The 18,328-nt window shown below is 40.3% G+C and overlaps 1 protein-coding gene across 9 annotated transcripts in view; it reads right to left on the bottom strand.

Moving 5' to 3' along the window:
• Positions 1-18,328, bottom strand: part of cadpsa (Ca2+-dependent activator protein for secretion a) — a 513,475-nt gene that overhangs the window by 240,356 nt on the left and 254,791 nt on the right. For all 9 annotated transcript variants that reach the window (XM_063067977.1, XM_063067980.1, XM_063067978.1 and 6 more), the window contains exon 8: positions 11,645-11,784. In XM_063067977.1, the coding sequence (XP_062924047.1) occupies positions 11,645-11,784 (140 nt within the window). The remainder of the gene's footprint in view (positions 1-11,644; positions 11,785-18,328) is intronic.

Below are 18,328 nucleotides of genomic sequence, written 5' to 3'. Positions count from 1 at the left end.
TTAAAGAACAAAAACTAACTGAGAAAACAGTCTGGGATTCCTTCATTTATTTGAGACACTATGCTGCTTAATTGGTACAATAGACTGTTGCTGAACAGTTTCTAACGAGTGTCAGTCACATGCACTGAGACACTACACTGTGCTTAGATTGAACGCTTTTTAAATAGCGCCAGTGCAGGTGTTTGTGTTTAAAAAGCAGTGAAATTGGTCACTGATAGTTGGAGAGAAATAAGCAGTAAGATAATTCAGAACTGTTTTGCTCTCTGTGGTTTCATTTTTCATCTCAACTCCATTCTCTTGCCTTCTCCTTGCAACCTGTAATGTCTGTACTAGTCAAGAATCTATCAAACTCTGTGCAATGACTTGGCCTCCACAACTGTCAGTGGCAATGAATTCAACATATCCATCACCCTCTGGCTAATAATAATAGTCTAAAATCTAGCCAATCATTGAAGTCAGGCTAACTGGTCTATAAATTTCACATCTTTTGCATCTCTCCCTTCGTAAAGAATGGAGTGATAATCGTGATTTGTGAATTTCCAGTCCTCTGGAATATTCTAGAATCTACTGATCCTTGAAAGGTCACTACCAATACCCCCACAATAACTTCAGCTACCTTTTTTCAGAATCCTGTGGTGTAGTCCCTCTTGCCCAGGTGACTCATCTACCTTCAGAACATTCAACTTCCCAAGCACCTTCTTAGTAACAGCAACTATACTCACTTCTGCCCATGACACTCTCACATTTCTGGCATTCTGCTGCTGTCTTCCACAGTGAAGATTGACACAAGATACTTATTCAGCTTGTCTGCCATTTCTCCCCGTAACTATCTCTCCAGTGTCATTTTCCAACAGTCCGATACTCATCTGGCCTCTCCTTTAATGTTATGTATCACAGAAATTTTTTGGTATCACATCTTATATTATTAGATATTCTACTTTCATATTTCATCCTTTCTCTCCTTATAGTTTTGTTTTTGCATTTTGTTGGTTTTTAAAAGCTTCCCAGTCCTCTACCTTTCCACTCATTTTCACTATTTGGTATGCACTCTCTTTTGCTTTTATGCTGTCTTTTCTGCTCTTGTCAACCACAGTTGCATCATCCTCCATTTAAAATGCTGCTTTTTCTTTAGTATGAATGAATCCTGCATCTTCCAAATTACTCCAAGGAATTCCAGCCACTGCTGCCTTATCGTCATCTATGCTAGTGTCCCCTTCCAATCACTTTTACAGCTCCTTTCACATGCCTCTGTAGTTACCTTTACTCAACTATAATACTAATACATCTGATTTTACCCTCTCCCTCTCAAACTGCAGGGTGAATTTCATTGTATTATGATCACTGCCTCCTGAGAGTTCCTTTACCTTAAGCCCCTTAATCAAATCTAGTTCATTATGCAACACACGATCCAGAATTTCCTTTTCTTTAGTAAGCTCGACCTCAACCTGCTCTGAAAATCCATCTCATAGGCATTCTACAAATTCCCTCTCTTGGGATCCAGCACCAACCTGATTTTGTCAATCTACCTACATACTGAATTCCCATGACCTCTGTAACATTGCCCTTCTTACATGTCTTTTCTACCTCCTGTTGTAATTTGTATCCCACATCCTGGCTACTGTTCAGAGGCCTGTAAATAACTCCTATCAGGGTATTTTTACCCTTGTAGTTTCTTAGCTCTACTCACAAGGATTCTTATCTTCTGATCCAATGTCACTTCTTTCTAAAGATTTGATTGCATTGTTTACCAACAAAAACACTTTATTCTCTCAGCCCACCTGCTTGTCCTTTCAATACAATCTGTATCCTTCGATGTTAAACTCCCAACTGTGATCTTCTTTCACTAACAATTCTGTGATGCCCACATTGTCATACCTGCCAACTTCTAACCATGCCTCAAGGTCATCTATCTTATTTTGTATACCGTGTGCATTCAAATATAACACCTTCAGTCTTGTATTCACCAACCTTCTTTTCAATTTTGTCTCCATATTGTCAGAATTTAAATTCTTATGCTTTTCTTACACTTTTTGTCTTATTCTGTATTGTGGAGACTTCAGTAACATTTCCAAGCTGTTAAATCCAACCCTATACTATTGTTCGTTCACCAGCAACTTTGATGTGTGTTCCTTGAATTTCCAGCATCTGTAGAATTCTTCCTAGAGATGCTGCCTGGCCTGCTGTGTTCACCAGCAACTTTGATGTGTGTTGCTTGAATTTTCAGCATCTGCAGAATTCTTTCTAGAGATGCTGCCTGGCCTGCTGCGTTCACGAGCAATTTTGATGTGTGTTGCTTGAATTTCCAGCATCTGCAGAATTCTTCCTAGAGATGCTGCCTGGCCTGCTGCGTTCACCAGAAACTTTGATGGGTGTTGCTTGAATTTCCAGCATCTGCAGAATTCTTCCTAGAGATGCTGCCTGGCCTGCTGCGTTCACGAGCAATTTTGATGTGTGTTGCCAATACTATTTAGTTTTACACCCTATCTACAGCCCTAGTTATATGATTTGCCTGGGCCCTTGTCCCAGCATGGAACCTTCCCCAACACTGGTGGCAATGTCCCATGAAGTCAGATCCACTTCTCCTACACCAGTCTTTGAGCCACACATTTAGCTCTCTGATCTTATTAACCCTGTGTGAATTTGCATGCCACTCAGGTAACAATGCAGAGATTATTACCTTTTTGTTTCTTCATTTTAAGTTATTCCTTACTGGTCAAATTCCCTCACCAGTAACTCTTTACTTGTTCTTCCTATGTTGTTGGTACTCACATGGACCATGACAACTGGATCTTACCCCTCTTACTTCAGATTTCTCTGCAGGTCAAATGTGAACCCGGCCATCAAGTAGACAACACCTCTTTTGGGAATAAATGAGTGCTTGATCATCGGCACAGAATTGGTGGGCGAGAGAGCTTGTTTGTGTTCTGTAAGATACTCTGAGAAAACTTTGAAAAGCAAAAAAAGGCCCAAATAACTGAGTAGAACTTAAAATAAGCCCTTTCTTGAACAAAGCAAACCATCAAACAATTATCATGGGAATGAGGAATACTGCCAAAAGTAATTTTTATTTAAAGAAAAACATGTGTAGAGCTTGAAGATCATCCAGTGGATCTTTAAAAGTTGTTGTCAGCAAATAAACTATTGCATAACCTCAAAAATTATCTAGCATATCATTTCCGAGCACAGTGTAAATTAATCATTTGCTGCAACAAAAACTTAATTTGTCACTGTCCCTGGGACCCTCTGCAAAGGACCTCATTCTCAATCTCTAAAAATCATCTGGGATATTTGTCTGAATAAATTGCTGTTGTACACTTTGATAGTAAAACCTTGATATACCACAAAATATTATGTTAAGGTTCAGATGACGAATCTTCTACTACCGAAGCAATCCTTCAGGGTCTATGATGATTTGTTTGACTATAGTCCTGTGGTTTCCAAGACAGCTGGCAGGGCCAAATTGAATATCACCACAGATAGGACATGATGGGCTTAACAAGGCATATTGGTTTCAGACGTGTTTTCCTTCCAGTATTTCTTCTGACATTCTTTGTGTTCCCAATGGATAGATTTAGGGTTGTTAATGCCAGCTTGATGCTTCTCCAGTTTGATCACTGCACCAAGATTCCAAAGAAGTTTTTATCAAGAAGGCTTTGAGAACATCTTCAAATCAGTTCCTCTATCTGTCCAGAAATCTTTTACCTTGGAATAAAATATCTGCTTCAGGAGTTTGGCATTGAGCCTACAAATAACATGTGCCCATCAGAGCAAGGACTGGGAATGCAGGTCTGAGAGGGAAAGTGACATTAGCTTCCCTGTCCGTCGAATGGATTTGAAGGATTTTGTGAAGTAGCGCTCCAGGTGCAACTGTAATGGGATCAATGCTGCCTGGTAGATCAGCTCTGAGCTGGATTTGAGGTTAATATCTTTGAATAATCCTTTCATCAGATGGAAAAGTGGAAAATGCTGGTCAGAACATCAGAATGTATCAAACACTCTTTCTCATCCCACAGATGTAGCCTATCTTGCAAATTATTTTCGGTTTCTATTTTTGCATTTGCTTCAGTGAATAAGACAATAACCACCCAGAGCTCAGTCTACAATAAACATCTGCAACCTCAACTGAGCCTGGACTGACCTTGGTTCTGGAGGAGAAGCGATGCATGTTGGATAGTTTGCCATGCCACCTGTAGATCACCTGCACTCCATCAGGAGGTTTAGTGGGGCTGAGGTGCAGCACGCTGGTGAGGAAAATCGATTAAAGTGTTAGGCTGATGGCACAGCCTTGCGTGACATCAGTCTGTGCTGACATTGAGTCCATTGTGGATCCACTGTGCATGGCATTAGGGAGCATTCCTGAATTTCCATGGGATTGAATTGAACTGAATTGACTTGACTTTACTACTTACATCCTTCCTATACATGAGGAGTAAAAATCTTTAAATTACATCTCCAAGTATGAGAAGAATATTCATCAGTTTCTATTGACTGATGGAATGAAATGACTTTTAGAGCAAGAAAGACGTACAGTGAATTTTGTTCCACCCTGCAATTCTTTTAAAATTAACAAGTGGTGAAGATTATGTTTATTGTGTTTCTAGATGTTTAGAGTCTGCACAGTGGTTCAACGAGCAAGTCTTTGGCCCACGTGAGGAGGGAGCTGAAGAGAGCCTGCTGTGGCAGGCACCAAAGCAATCCCTCAGCAATTAGCACATCTGGATTTTTCTTATTTCTTGGGGATGGTCACGATTACAGCATCTTAGATATCCTCCTGTTCACATACATGGGAGATGAGGTTGTCACTAACTATGCTCTGCCATGGCATAAGACTTCAGCAGGAGTACTGTCTGTTCCTGAGGCCTTATTTTCTAATGTTGGTATATTGTTTTTGGTGTCTTGTTGGTCTATATGAAGTTGTAACAGGTAGTTTGTTGCAGGATGGAGCCAAAAACTCTAATGCTAAAGATAATTTATACCTGAGGAGCTCTTTTAAGTGTTCCTTCTCATGGGCACTGTTCTTGACACCAAGTGGAGTTGTCAGTCATTATACAATCATCCTGATAAGCAGAAGTTGTTCCACAACTTAAGCAAGTTCAAGTCCGATTTGATCATAACCTCAACTGTGCATTCCTGTCTACCTGCACTAAGTTGTTACTCCACTGTTTATGAAGTACCTGTTTTAAAAAATACTCAAAGACTCTGCTTCCTCCTTTCTCTGAGGAAAGGGAGTTCAAAAGAGTCAACCCAACCATGGAAATAAATCTTTGCCTTTTCTTTTAAATATGACTCCTCATTCTTAAACAGTAATCCTCAGTTCAAGGTCCTCCAACAAGAAAGAACATCCTCTTCGTAGCCAATTTCTGCTATCAATTTTAATATCTTTCTTTAAATAAGGAGAGTAATATTGTACATAGTACTTCATGCACCTTTTCATCAACTATCATGAAAGTATAACCTCCTTGTGTTTGCATTCCCCTTACAATAAATGATAACATTCATTTGCCTTTCTTCATAACTTGCTGTGCCTGCATTCCAGCCTATACATGCACCAAGGAATAGCTAGAACTTGCTTCCTGTCAGATCTCTGTAACTCTCAGCATTTATATGCTATTTTATTTTTCATGCCAAAAAATGATCAGGTTTACATTTCCCACATTATCTGCCATTTGTCAGATCTTTATCTAAATTCAAAGTAAATCAACTACATATATGCCCCACATACAATCCTGAATAAATCCACAATAGAATAATAACCATAAGAATCAATGAAAGACCTCACCAACTTGGACATTTGACTAGTGTGCAAATGACAACAAAAAGTGCAAATACGAGAAAGAAATAATAATATTAAATGAAGAGGTGGTAAATATCAAGAACATAAGACAAAGAGTCCTTGAAGTGAGTCCATAGGTTGTAGGAACATTTCAATGAAGGGCCAAGTAAAGTTGAGTGATGTTATCCCCATTGGTTCAAGACACCGATTGTTCCTGCACCTGGAGTGAGTCCTGAGACTCCTGTACCTTTTACCTGATGCTTTCCTGCAACAGTGGTTTATGTATAGCTCAGTGGTGGGGAAAGTTTTACCAGTGATGGACTGGGTTGTATCTACTAATTTTTGTAGGATTTTCTGTTCAGGTGCACTGGTGTTTCCATATCAGGCTGTGATGCAGCCAGTCAATATAATCTACACTACACTTCCATAGAAGTTTGTCAAAGTTTTAGATGTCATGCCAAACCGTTGCAAACTTCTAAGAGGTAGAGGCACTGCTGTGCTATTTTTGTAATTGCACTTACGAGCTGGGCCCAGGACACGTCCTTCAAAATAATAACACTGTAGTTTACATACATCCATAACTTCATATTCCTCATAAAATAAGAGGTCATTCAGCCCACTGAGTTTATGCTGACTTTCAGAACAATCCAATCAATTCCTTTCTCTCTCTTATTCCCCACATACCCATTCACACACTTATCCTGTGATTCTCCCACCAATCACTTACGATAGCAGCATTCTAGAGTAGTCAATTAACCTGTCTACTGTATATCCTCGTGAAGCATTATGTCCTCTTCAAAACTTATTTCATTACTTATCTCTGTTTCATTATGGTTACTACTGAGCCTTCTGCATTCTTTCAACACAACACTTTTTTTCTAAGGTCTCACTTGCTTGTTCATGTAGGAGGTGAAAATGTAATACAGACTGGGTGTATGCAATGGATCCACAAACAGTGCCAAACTAGTCGTCTATGAGATTTATCAGTATGCTGCACAGCGGCAGCAGTTTCCTCACTTGCTCCTGACTAACTGAGGGTGTGAGCCAGGGGTGAGTTCAGGGAGAAGAAAAGCATGGAGGACCATCAGAGAAATACTTAAAGAGCTTTTGACAGCGAAAAAGCTCAGAATACAACATCCTCAGCACCGCTTCATGTCAGAGAATGCCCCTTGGATGCAGAGGGTTGCCGTAGATGACATCACTCTTCCTGCAACATTAAATATGGATGGGCAGATGACAGACTAGGTCCAGAAGATCTAGCCCGATATCTGACCATTTGTTCACAGACACAACTGGATACACAATTTTAAAAGATAAGTCTCAAAAGTCTGCTTAAAAGTCTCAAAACATTATAATATTCAGATTGTTTCCCAGTAAGTACTTAATATAAAAATACTAATCCACCAAAACTGAATGAGATATTTTCTGCCATTTGCACTCAAACAAATCAATGCAACGACCATAAAATCCTGAATAGTTTTAAAGGCTGATCAGAATATAATGAACATCTTGTGCCAACAACTAAACTAATACTTTAACGTTGCAAGCTGCCCAATTGATAGCATTACAATAATGGAAGATTCAGTTACAAGTTCATTTGAGACAAATGGGATACACATGTTGATTCAGTCTTCCTGACATGTCTTTTAATTACATCTAGAGATAATATGTAGTTTAATTTTCAATGATGTTGGCTGATCAATAAAAGGTATCTGCTCGCAAAACTTCTGCCTTACTCTTATTGGTTCCATATGTCCAAGTACTCCTCTTGTGAGCTTATATCTGCTGTAACTCAATTATACCTACAGTGATTCCAAATTAGTTCATTGCTCTTTTTGCACCATTTATTTGCATATATACTTTTATATACTTTTAATTATAGTTTATAGTTTATTATGTCTTGCAATGTACTGCTGCCACAAAACAGAAAAATTTTCACAACATGTATCAGTGATATTACACCAGATTCTGATTCAGCTTTATTAATTCACCCATCCACTCTATGTTCCTTTCCAAGCTATGTGTATTTTTTTAATCATATTAACTGAATTTGTAATGATATCCTACCAGCTAAAATGTGAAGCATCAGGAATCTAATGGAATTTTTTAATCAAATGTTTTGAAATAACAGGGATATTTATTTCAACTTGCCCTTCTCATTGATGTTTAATAGAATTATAATGCTATATCTGGCACAATTCTTTTACTTAACTTGATATCACCACTTGCGATATATTTCCATTTAATTCTATGAAAGTCATGATAAAGTACAGATCTTGACCTTCTAACTTGTACATACAACCTGATTAAATTACCATACAAGTGAGCAGAAGCAGTACAAGCAGTCTTCTCAATCTTCAAAAAATATTAAATATTTTTGATAGAAGTGAAAATTATTGTTATTGAAAGCACTGTGATTAAATACACACAAACAACAGGAATTCTGCAGATGCTGGAAATTCAAGCAACACACATCAAAGTTGCTGGTGAACGCAGCAGGCCAAGCAGCATCTGTAGGAAGAGGTGCAGTCGACGTTTCAGGCCGAGACCCTTCGTCAGGACGAGACCCTTCGTCAGGACTAACTGAAGGAAGAGTGAGTAAGAGATTTGAAAGTTGGAGGGGGAGAGGGGGAGATGGGGTACGAGGGGAAGGTGGGGCCTAGCGGAAGTTAGAGAAGTCGATGTTCATGCCATCAGGTTGGAGGCTACCCAGACCGTATAAGCGGAACAAGTGCTACACATGCCCTTACACTTCCTCCCTTACCACCATTCAGGGTCCCAAACAGTCCTTCCAGGTGAGGCGACACTTCACCTGTGAGTCGACTGGGGTGATATACTGCGTCCGGTGCTCCCGATGTGGCCTTTTATATATTGGCGAGACCCAACGCAGACTGGGAGACCACTTTGCTGAACCTCTACGCTCTGTCTGCCAGAGAAAGCAGGATCTCCCAGTGGCCACACATTTTAATTCCACATCCCATTCCCATTCTGACATGTCTATCCACGGCCTCCTCTACTGTAAAGATGAAGCCACACTCAGGTTGGAGGAACAACACCTTATATTCCGTCTGGGTAGCCTCCAACCTGATGGCATGAACATCGACTCCTCTAACTTCCGCTAGGCCCCACCTTCCCCTCGTACCCCATCTGTTACTTATTTTTATGCACACATTCTTTCTCTCACTCTCCTTTTTCTCCCTCTGTCCCTCTGAATATACCTCTTGCCCATCCTCTGGGTCCCCCCCCTCCTTGTCTTTCTTCCCGGACCTCCTGTCCCATGATCCTCTCGTATCCCCTTTTGCCTATCACCTGTCCAGCTCTTGGCTCTATCCCTCCCCCTCGTCTTCTCCTATAATTTTGAATCTCCCCCTCCCCCTCCAACTTTCAAATCCCTTACTCACTCTTCCTTCAGTTAGTCCTGACGAAGGGTCTCGGCCTGAAACGTCGACTGCACCTCTTCCTACAGATGCTGCTTGGCCTGCTGCGTTCACCAGCAACTTTGATGTGTGTCGGTGATTAAACACACCATCGTTTTCATGGCTGCAGTTGTCATTTGACTATTGTGATTGACTTGTGACTAAATAATACATCCAAATAACATCAGCAGTATCAGAGTTGATTAGTTATACATTCACCTGTAAAATTCCTTCTTTGAACCTCTGATTTATTTCACAAATGAAGGAGCAATAAATTGGTAATGTCCGATTTTTGTGAGAAAAAATTTGTATCTCAAGAATTTCAGAACCTGTATACCAGAGTTTAGGAAAATTATAAGTACATACAGAGAAGGTATAGAGTCCAAATTAAGTATTCAATATTCTGCAAGTTCTTTACCTCATTCTGAATGTGGCAAATGGGTTATTTCATGATTTGACATGATATATAGTAATATTGACAAAACAGTTGCTATCTACCAAAGAAATAAACAGCCAACAATACAGCAGGTTGTTCTCTTAGCTGCTAATTGTTGATACACGTTGTGGTAACTATCACTTTTAGTGAAACCAGAAATAACCAGGCATTATGTTTCTCCAAAGAGAAGGAAAATTTTAAATGGAAGTACTTCAACTTTAAATGTCACAAACTTTAAAATCAAACAAGGAAGACTAAGCACTACTATAGCAGGTATTTGAATAACTATTGTTATGTAACTTTGGTGGGAATCCCTCACTGATAGGGAACAATGAGTCAGAATGGCTCGATTAATCTGGGCAGGAGGGATGGATTAACGGAGATCCTGCATGTAAGAACCCAGCAACAGCCATAGAGGAGAGGCTATGTTTCCAGATGGTGGAGGTATTTTTAAAGTTCTAGAATAGAAAGTTTCATCTTGAAAACAATTGGGGTGGAAATGAAGAAACTGAAAAAGAGATAGTAAAGAAGACAGGGTGGATAGGTACATCATGTAGTGATTGATAGGTATATCTAGCTGGGGGAGTGATGGAAAAGGCGTAGCTGTGTAAATCTTTGGATTTAGAGTACATATTGGTGGCCAGTTTGTTTCCTAATATGGTGATGGGGAGATCCAGAAAAGGAAAGGAAATCTCAGAAATGGACCAAATGAATTTGAGGGCAGGGTGGAAGTTAGCAGCAAAAGGCGATGAAATTGACATGGTCCACATTGGAAACCAAACCAGTGCAGATGTTGATGTAGGCGAGAAAGAGTTGGAGAAGAGTACCAGAGCACAGTTGGAACAAGAACTGCTACCCATAGCCAACCAAAAAGGTGTAGCTGGGGCAAACTAGAATGTGTTTGGTACACTTCTGAATGGTAGAAAGTGGAAGGAATTGAAAGAGAAATGGTTGACAATGCTGCCAGATGAGAGTGTCAGTGGAGAGGAACTAGCTGACTCTTTTATCCTAGAAAGAAGTGGAGGGGCCTAAGACCTTCCTGATGGGGATTGAAGTGCTTAGAATCTAGACATCCATGGTAAAGATGAGCTGGCTGGATCCAGGAAAATGAAAGATCTCAAATGGCACAATTATTAGATTGCATTCAAGTACAGTGGATAGGGTAATCCAGCACTTGTAATAGGTGGAATGCACTTCTGCAATATAATTTTTAAAAACCTTTCAACATGAAATGCAAGGTATTAAACAGAATTAAAACAAAGCCAACCAGATGGAATAGATCAAAGGAAGATAATTGATCAAAGAGATGCTGTCAGTGTTCTTATTACGCCAACAGTATTTCAATGGGGATGAAAGCCCACATTCATTGGCTTAATACAGCACTCACAACAGGATATTCTGCTCACACTGAGAAGCCTACAGCAGGCCCTATATTTCAGAAAGACATAGGAGCAGAATTAAGTCACTTGGGCCATTTCCGTGGCAATAGAGTCAAAAAACAGTCTTAAGGTATGCCAAGGAGTTTCCTTGTTTGCCTTGATGGTGATCCATTCTACAAAGTTATGATTAATTCAAACATTTTATGTTTTAGCAAATCCAAAAACCAAGTTAACATTCAGGATTTATTCCCAGATTGAATACTTCATACCTAGATCTACACAGAAACAGTGAAATAACAATTCCTACTAATATATCCAAATACAGTCCTTCATAGTCTAAGATTCAGTTGTTAATTTACGAACTTGTTTAGGTAATCCATGTGCTAAATGAAACAATGAACATAAAAGATCTAGGAATAAATTTAAATTTCAAACAAATGCTCCTACATGCTGAAATTTAGCATAAGAAACTGATACCTGATGGAAATTGAGGGGTTGAATTTACTTTAACAATTTCAAACCGTCCCACGAATGGGGCATAATGGGTAAGTTAGTACATACAAGTGTGGTGATACTATACTTAATAAATTAGCATCTACATTCTTTACTTTCAGCACTGTGTTTATGACTGCATACTCACCCACAGTGTTTCATGTTCTGTGGCTTGTCCATCCGAACTGCCAACTTTATTTTCAGATCCTGATCCAGGCTGTTTTTTGAAACAATCATTTTGTGCAACTCAGCTGATTTTGGACTATTGGGTGTTGGATGCAAGACAACCTGGAAAAGAACATAACAAGCAATAGAACTCAATCGTGTAATTGAACAGGAAATGCTGTCATGGAGAAATAGGAAAATGCAAGTTATTTACCAAAACAATAACATTGCAAATCAAAAAATGGGTAACTCTCACATCTCTGGAAATTTGACTTTAGGTAACATTGTTGAAACATAGCTGGCTTGCGGACCAGTGGTCCGTTCCCTTTATGGCACTGAGTGCCATGTTGTGGAAATTTGTTGTTTTGCAGAAGCAGTACATTGCAGTAAAAATAATCATAAAACTATAACTTACAATAATAAATATATTTTAAAAAATTTTAAATGAAGTAAGTGGTGTAAAAAGACAGCAAAAAAAAAATGAAGTAGTGTTCATGGATCCATTGTCCATTCAAAAATACAATGGTAGAGGGGAAGAAGATACATAGTCACGGTTGTAGAGGCAGTAGAGCAGTAGGCTAAACATAGATCCTTGAAGTGCGCTAGTGTTGATTGTCAGTGGGGAGGAGATGTTATTTCCAATCTGTATTGACTGTGGTCTCCCGGTGAGGAAATCAAGGACCCAGTTACCGAGGAGGATACAGAGGTCCAGGTATTGGAACTTGTTGATTAGTATTGACGGTATAATTGTGTTGAACATTGGGCTGTAATCAACAAACAGCAGCCTGATGTAGGTATTACTATTATTCACATGATTCATGGCCGAGTGGAAAGCCAGTGAAACTGTAGCCACAGTAGACCTAAACCCATTGTGGTGAAAGGCAAATTGCAGCAGGTCCCAGTCCTTGTTTATGCAGGAGTTGATTCTGACCATTACCAGCCTCTCAAAGCACTTCATCACAGTAGATGTGACTGCAACTGGGCAATAGTCATTGATGCAGCTCACATTGCTCTTCTTGGCTACAGCTGTGATTGTCCTCCTTCTGAAGCAGGTGAGAAACTCCATCTGCAATAGTGAGAGACTGAAGATGTTGTTGGCACAGGTTTTCAGTGCCCTACAAAGATCTGATGCCTTCCTCTCGAAAGATGTTTCGACACGGCCTCCGAGACAGTGTCATCAGATGCTGCAGGGATTCTCGGAGATGGAGTTTTATTCTCCCTTTCAAAGCATGCATTGAGCTCATCTGCGACTGAAGCACATCCACCATTCATGATGTTAGGTTTTCCCTTGTAGGAAGTAATGGCCTACAAACCCTGCCAGAGCTGATGGGCATCTGATTCTGTCTCTAACTTTAATTGGAATTGATTTTTCACTCTTAAAGTAGTTATCCGTAGCTCATACCTGGACTTCTTGTATAGTTCTGGATCACCAGTCTTAAATGCCACAGATCTAGCACTTTGTAGACTACTAATTTCCTGGTATTTTTGGTCTGCGTATGTCCAGAACGTTCTCAAAGGTACACACTCACCATACCTTCTTGGACCCCAGAAAAGGAGCAGCGGTCTTTAGTCTCTGGCTGTGTGCTGGGTGTAGAACAGCCAAATGATTGGACTTTCTAAAGTGTGGGCATGGGATGGCACAGTAAGCATTTTTGATTCTGGTATAATGGGGGTCAAGTGTGTTGGTTCCTCTGGTTACACTGGTGATACACTGGTCATAGTTGTTCAGAAACTTCTTCAAGCCACCCTGGTTGAAATCCCACACAATGATAGAGAAAGCATCAGGGTGCACTGTTTTGTGACAGCTGATCATGGTGCTCAGTTCCTCCAGCACCTGCCTAATGTTGGCCATAGGTTGAATGTACTCTGCTACCAGGATGATGGCAGAAAACTCACACGGCAGATAAAATAGTTGACACTTGACTGCTAGGTGAGCCAGATCGGCTGAGTAAGATTGAGACAGAACCACCATGTCTGTGCACCATGATGATTTAATCATAAAACATACTCCACCTCCTTTACCTGTAAAATACTCTGATGTCCTGTCTTGGGTGAATGGTGAAACTTTCAGGTTATGGCGCAGCATCTGAAATGACGGGGATGAGCCACATTTCATGAAGCAAATAACACAGCAGTCCCTTATGACCCTCCGGTACTGCAACCTTGCTCTGAGGTTTTCAATTTTATTTTCTAGAGACTGCAAATTCACCAGCAAAATAGTCACAGGTGAGGACCCAAGACCTCTGTATCTGAATTGTACCTGTAGCCCAGCACACCTACTGCACTTCCATTTTCTTAAAGGGGAACTGCACTCACAACCTGAGTCCGCCATCCAGGGTCCAGTGATACTGAGGATCGAAAGATTTTTTAAAATGTCTTAAACCGATGTTGCTTACTGAAGTACCTATGGCTGTGACTGTGGATTTCAGTCGTAGTAGACCTAAATAGGAATATTTGATGATATTCATCGGAGCTACATGCAAAGAATCACCACTCATCAGTGTTATCTTAGGAAATCTCAAGGTACATGTATCAGTGTAACTCGGGAATGGCGCTAGTGTGTAGAGAGATCTGATGAGCATAATAAAAGTGGCAGGATAGTCACCAGTAATAGTTAAAATGTAACATTTTCTTTAAATTGTTTTAATCATGAAGTATGACAATAGATAAAATTTTGCTCAATGCCATTTTTGTTCATTTGGAATTTCAAGTTGTTTGTTGTGAAATTAAGCTTCCACCTGCTCCTTCAATGTAACTTCACCAAACATCAAACTAATGAATAGATAGGATTTCCATCACACTTACGTGCCTGTCTGTTATAATTACAAAGTGCATTAATCTATTGCTTATTTCTTTTTCTGTTACAGTTACAAGTATATATCTGTTTATTAGTGGATTATATAGCTTTGTTCTTTACTGATTCATGTACCCGTGACTGTCATTTCCATCGCAGCTACATCTGTAGCGAGTATCTATTCCTGGTGCAGAATCTGCTGAGCTATACTTACAAGTATATCTATTTACTGCAGCACCTATTTGCAACAAATTAACTTGTATAATTTACTAGCATCACTGCCTATAATGTTGTACAGGCACATTTGTCCTTACTGGTGCACCTGACTCTTACAATTATACTTGTGTTCTGCCTAGTACTGATGTGGCCACAGTGGTACTAGAAAGTTTGTAAATCCTGCGGAATTTTCTCTATTTCAGCATAAGTACGACCTAAAATATGACCAAATCTTAATGTAAGTCCTAAAACCAGATAAAGAGAACCCAATTAAATAAATAACACAAAAAAATCATACTTGTTCATTAATTTATTGAGAAAAATGATCCAATATTACACGTATTTGTTGCTGTGTACATACATCTATTGATAATTCTGGACACATCTTCAGTGATGTTCCTGGAATCATCGGGTGTTTTGGGTCTTTCAACATCATACAACCTCCTCCAGGTGACCCAGCCGGGGCTGATCAGACCCCAGCTTGTATCCAGATGGCTAGCTATTTATGACTCCATGGCTCCCCTCTTTTGAGCCACAGCCATCTTGAGGCCTCTCTGCCGCATCGGTGGTACTGCGGATGGCTCTCCTCTTCCTCTCTCCCTCGATGCCCAAAATGCTGAAGGCTCTAACTAAAGAACGGTTTACAAATCCCCTACAACCACCCTCCACTGGGAGACACCTCGCTCTCCATCCAGCCTGCTGACAGTTGCTGACCAGTCCTGCGTACTTGGAGAGCTTCCTTTCAAAGGCCTCTTCCAAGCTATCTTCCCATGGGACTGTCAGCTCCAGCAGCACCACTTGCTTAGTAGACTCAGACACTAGGACAATATCTGGTCGCAGGGTGGTATGTGAACCTCTGGGGTAATACCTTCTACAAAAGCTATATGGAGTCAAGTGTTCCAATCAATGAATTGAAATTGGGCATGTGGGTTGTAGAGGTGCCTTACCCTATAAAAAAGACAAACAAATTCAGGTTACGGACAGACCCTGCTCTTCTCAAGGAAGATCCATTTATGTGCACCATGCCTTGATCAAAACAACTTTCAGAGGACCCTTGAAGAAGAATTGTAGAGATGCATGAAGCTGGAAAAGGCTACAAAAGCATTTCTAAAGATCTGAGAGTTCATCAGTCCACACTAAGAGAAATTATCCACAAATGGAGGAAATTCAGTATTGTTGCTACTCTCTCTAGCAGTGGGCATCCTGCAAAGATCATACCAAGAGCAAATCATGCAATGCTGAAGGAGGTGAAAAAGAACCCAAGGGTAATAGACTTGTGAAATCTCTAGAACTTGCTAAATTCTCTGACCATGTGTCCACTATAAGAAAAACACTGAACAAGAATAGTGTTCATGGAGGGACACCACATAGGAAACCACTGCTCTCCAAAATAAAAAAAAATGCTGCAAGTCTCAAGTTTGCAAAAGCCCACCTGGATGCTTTACAAAACTTCTGGGAGAATGTTCAGTGGACAGATGAGACAAAAGTTGAACTTTATGGCAGAAATGCACATTGTTATGTTTGGAGGAAAAAGGACACTGCACACCAACACCAAAAACCTCATCCCAACTGTGAAGCGCGGTGGAAGGAGCATCATGGTTTGGGGCTGCTTTGCTGCCTCAGGGCCTGGACAGCTTGAGGGAACAATGAATTCAAAATTGTATCAAGACATTTTACAGGAGAATGTCAGGGTAGCGGTCTGTTACTTAAAGCTTAACAGAGGCTTAATGCAACAAGACAGTGATCCGAAAGACAAGAGTAAATCAACAACAGAATGGTTTAAAAAAAGAAATACATGTTCTGGAATGGCAAGTCAAAGTCCTGACCTTAATCCTATAGAAACATTGTGGAAAGACCTGAGGCAAGCAGTTCATGCAAGGAAGCCCACCAACATCCCAGAGGCGAAGCAGTTTTGTAAGGAGGAATGGCCTAAAATTCCTCCAAGTTGATGTGCAGGATGGATCAACAGTTACTGGAAACGTTTGGTTGAAGTTATTACTGTACGAGGGTGTCACACCAGTTACTGAAAGCAAAGGTTCATATACTTTTTCAAACAAATACATTAATATTGGATAATTTTTTTCAATAAATAAATGAACAAGTATAATTTTTTTTGTGTTTCTAGCACCAGTGTATATGTACAGGTCCATGTGCGCATTTGTTCATTAATGTTGTAACTGTCTATTGTAGATTACTTGCCACTAGTAAATTTCTCTCCCACCCACTGGGGGTGTTATCGGTCTGTTTATTACTAGGGCTGTTTCATAGGAAGTTTGCTATTAAGCAGTCTTTTAACTCAGGAAGAGCTCTGCCTTGTGACAGATGGCTTGGTGGTATATTTTGCCCCCTGTTCTTCTGACCTCTTCACCAAGCTTCCTCCTTCTCCAAATTACTTCCTGGTGGAGAAATTTATTTTAAGTGTAAGCCTGACATAAGTAGTTTCCACATGATACACTTGCTGTACATCGGAAATGTACTTCATTAGAACTTTATTCACTAATGGATAAAACAGTCACTGTTCTTCATGTAATTTTACCTAAGTTGATATAACCCACTTTTCTTTTGGACAATGTGTCATATCTGGCAGTTTCTATTTATATTTTAGATTTTCATCCTTAGATATAAATACTTGGCTTGGTGCCACAGGTGCAATGACAAAGATGGTGGCGCATTCGGTCACAGCAGCTTCTACGGGGTCAACCAAAGGTATAATTATCAGTCTAAAATGTTAGTTTGTGATTGCAAGATCCTACTGGATATTAAGAACTTAAAGTACTGCAGATATATCCCTTCAGCGAGTTGCTTGTTAATGGAGAAAGTGAAGGAAAGTGAAGGAGCTAGACTTGGTGCTGATCATGCTGCTGCCTGCGTTAGAGAGGCATCGAAGTGGGTGCACCACGGCAGTGTGCAGTCTAAACGAGTGATCATCTTAATTCTGCAAGTCTGATTGACTGATTTATTGGCAGATTGTGAGGGAGCTGTGGGACCTCGTAGCAATGACTAGGTCTCAAGCCGTGGTGTTGCCTGTTCTACAGCTGCCCAGGAGAGAGGCACTCCACTGTAGGCAGTGTGGTGCGCTGAGTCAGCGCTGCCACTCCACCCTAGTGTTTGCTCGGCAGAAGACAAGCTGTATTGTGTTTGACTGCAGATTGCTACGACCTTCATGGACTTAGGGTCTTGGACTATATTTTTTTGTGAAACTGTATTTTACTGATATTTGTGCCTTATGCTGTGTATGAATGTTAGCACTGTGTTTGGCACCTTTGCCCCGCAGTAACTCTCTTTCGTTTGGCTATGTTCATGGGTATTCATGTATGGTTGAATGACAACTAAACTTGAACTTGAACATGAAGATAAGCTTGCTATCTGAGTTATTTATCAGGATTGATTAAGCTGATGGCTGGTAGGAAGAGTACCACGTTCCCTTAAAGACCCATTCTATTCCATTTCTGATAGTGAACAGACAGTGCAGAATTTTGGACGCTGAATAGGTGGTATCCTTTCCAGCTACATTTTATGGATTTACTTAAACACAGAACAGTACGGCACAGGAACAGCCCAGCTGGACAACCCACCTCTGCTCCAAATGAATCCCATCTGCCTGTACATGGTCTAGATCAGCGGTCACCAACCACCGAGCCACGGACCGGTACCGGG

Source organism: Mobula hypostoma, chromosome 15 (genome assembly GCF_963921235.1).
Source record: "Mobula hypostoma chromosome 15, sMobHyp1.1, whole genome shotgun sequence".
NCBI lineage: Eukaryota > Metazoa > Chordata > Chondrichthyes > Myliobatiformes > Myliobatidae > Mobula > Mobula hypostoma.
Note: the sequence above shows the minus strand (reverse complement) of the source record. Positions and strands in the feature narration are given on the sequence as shown.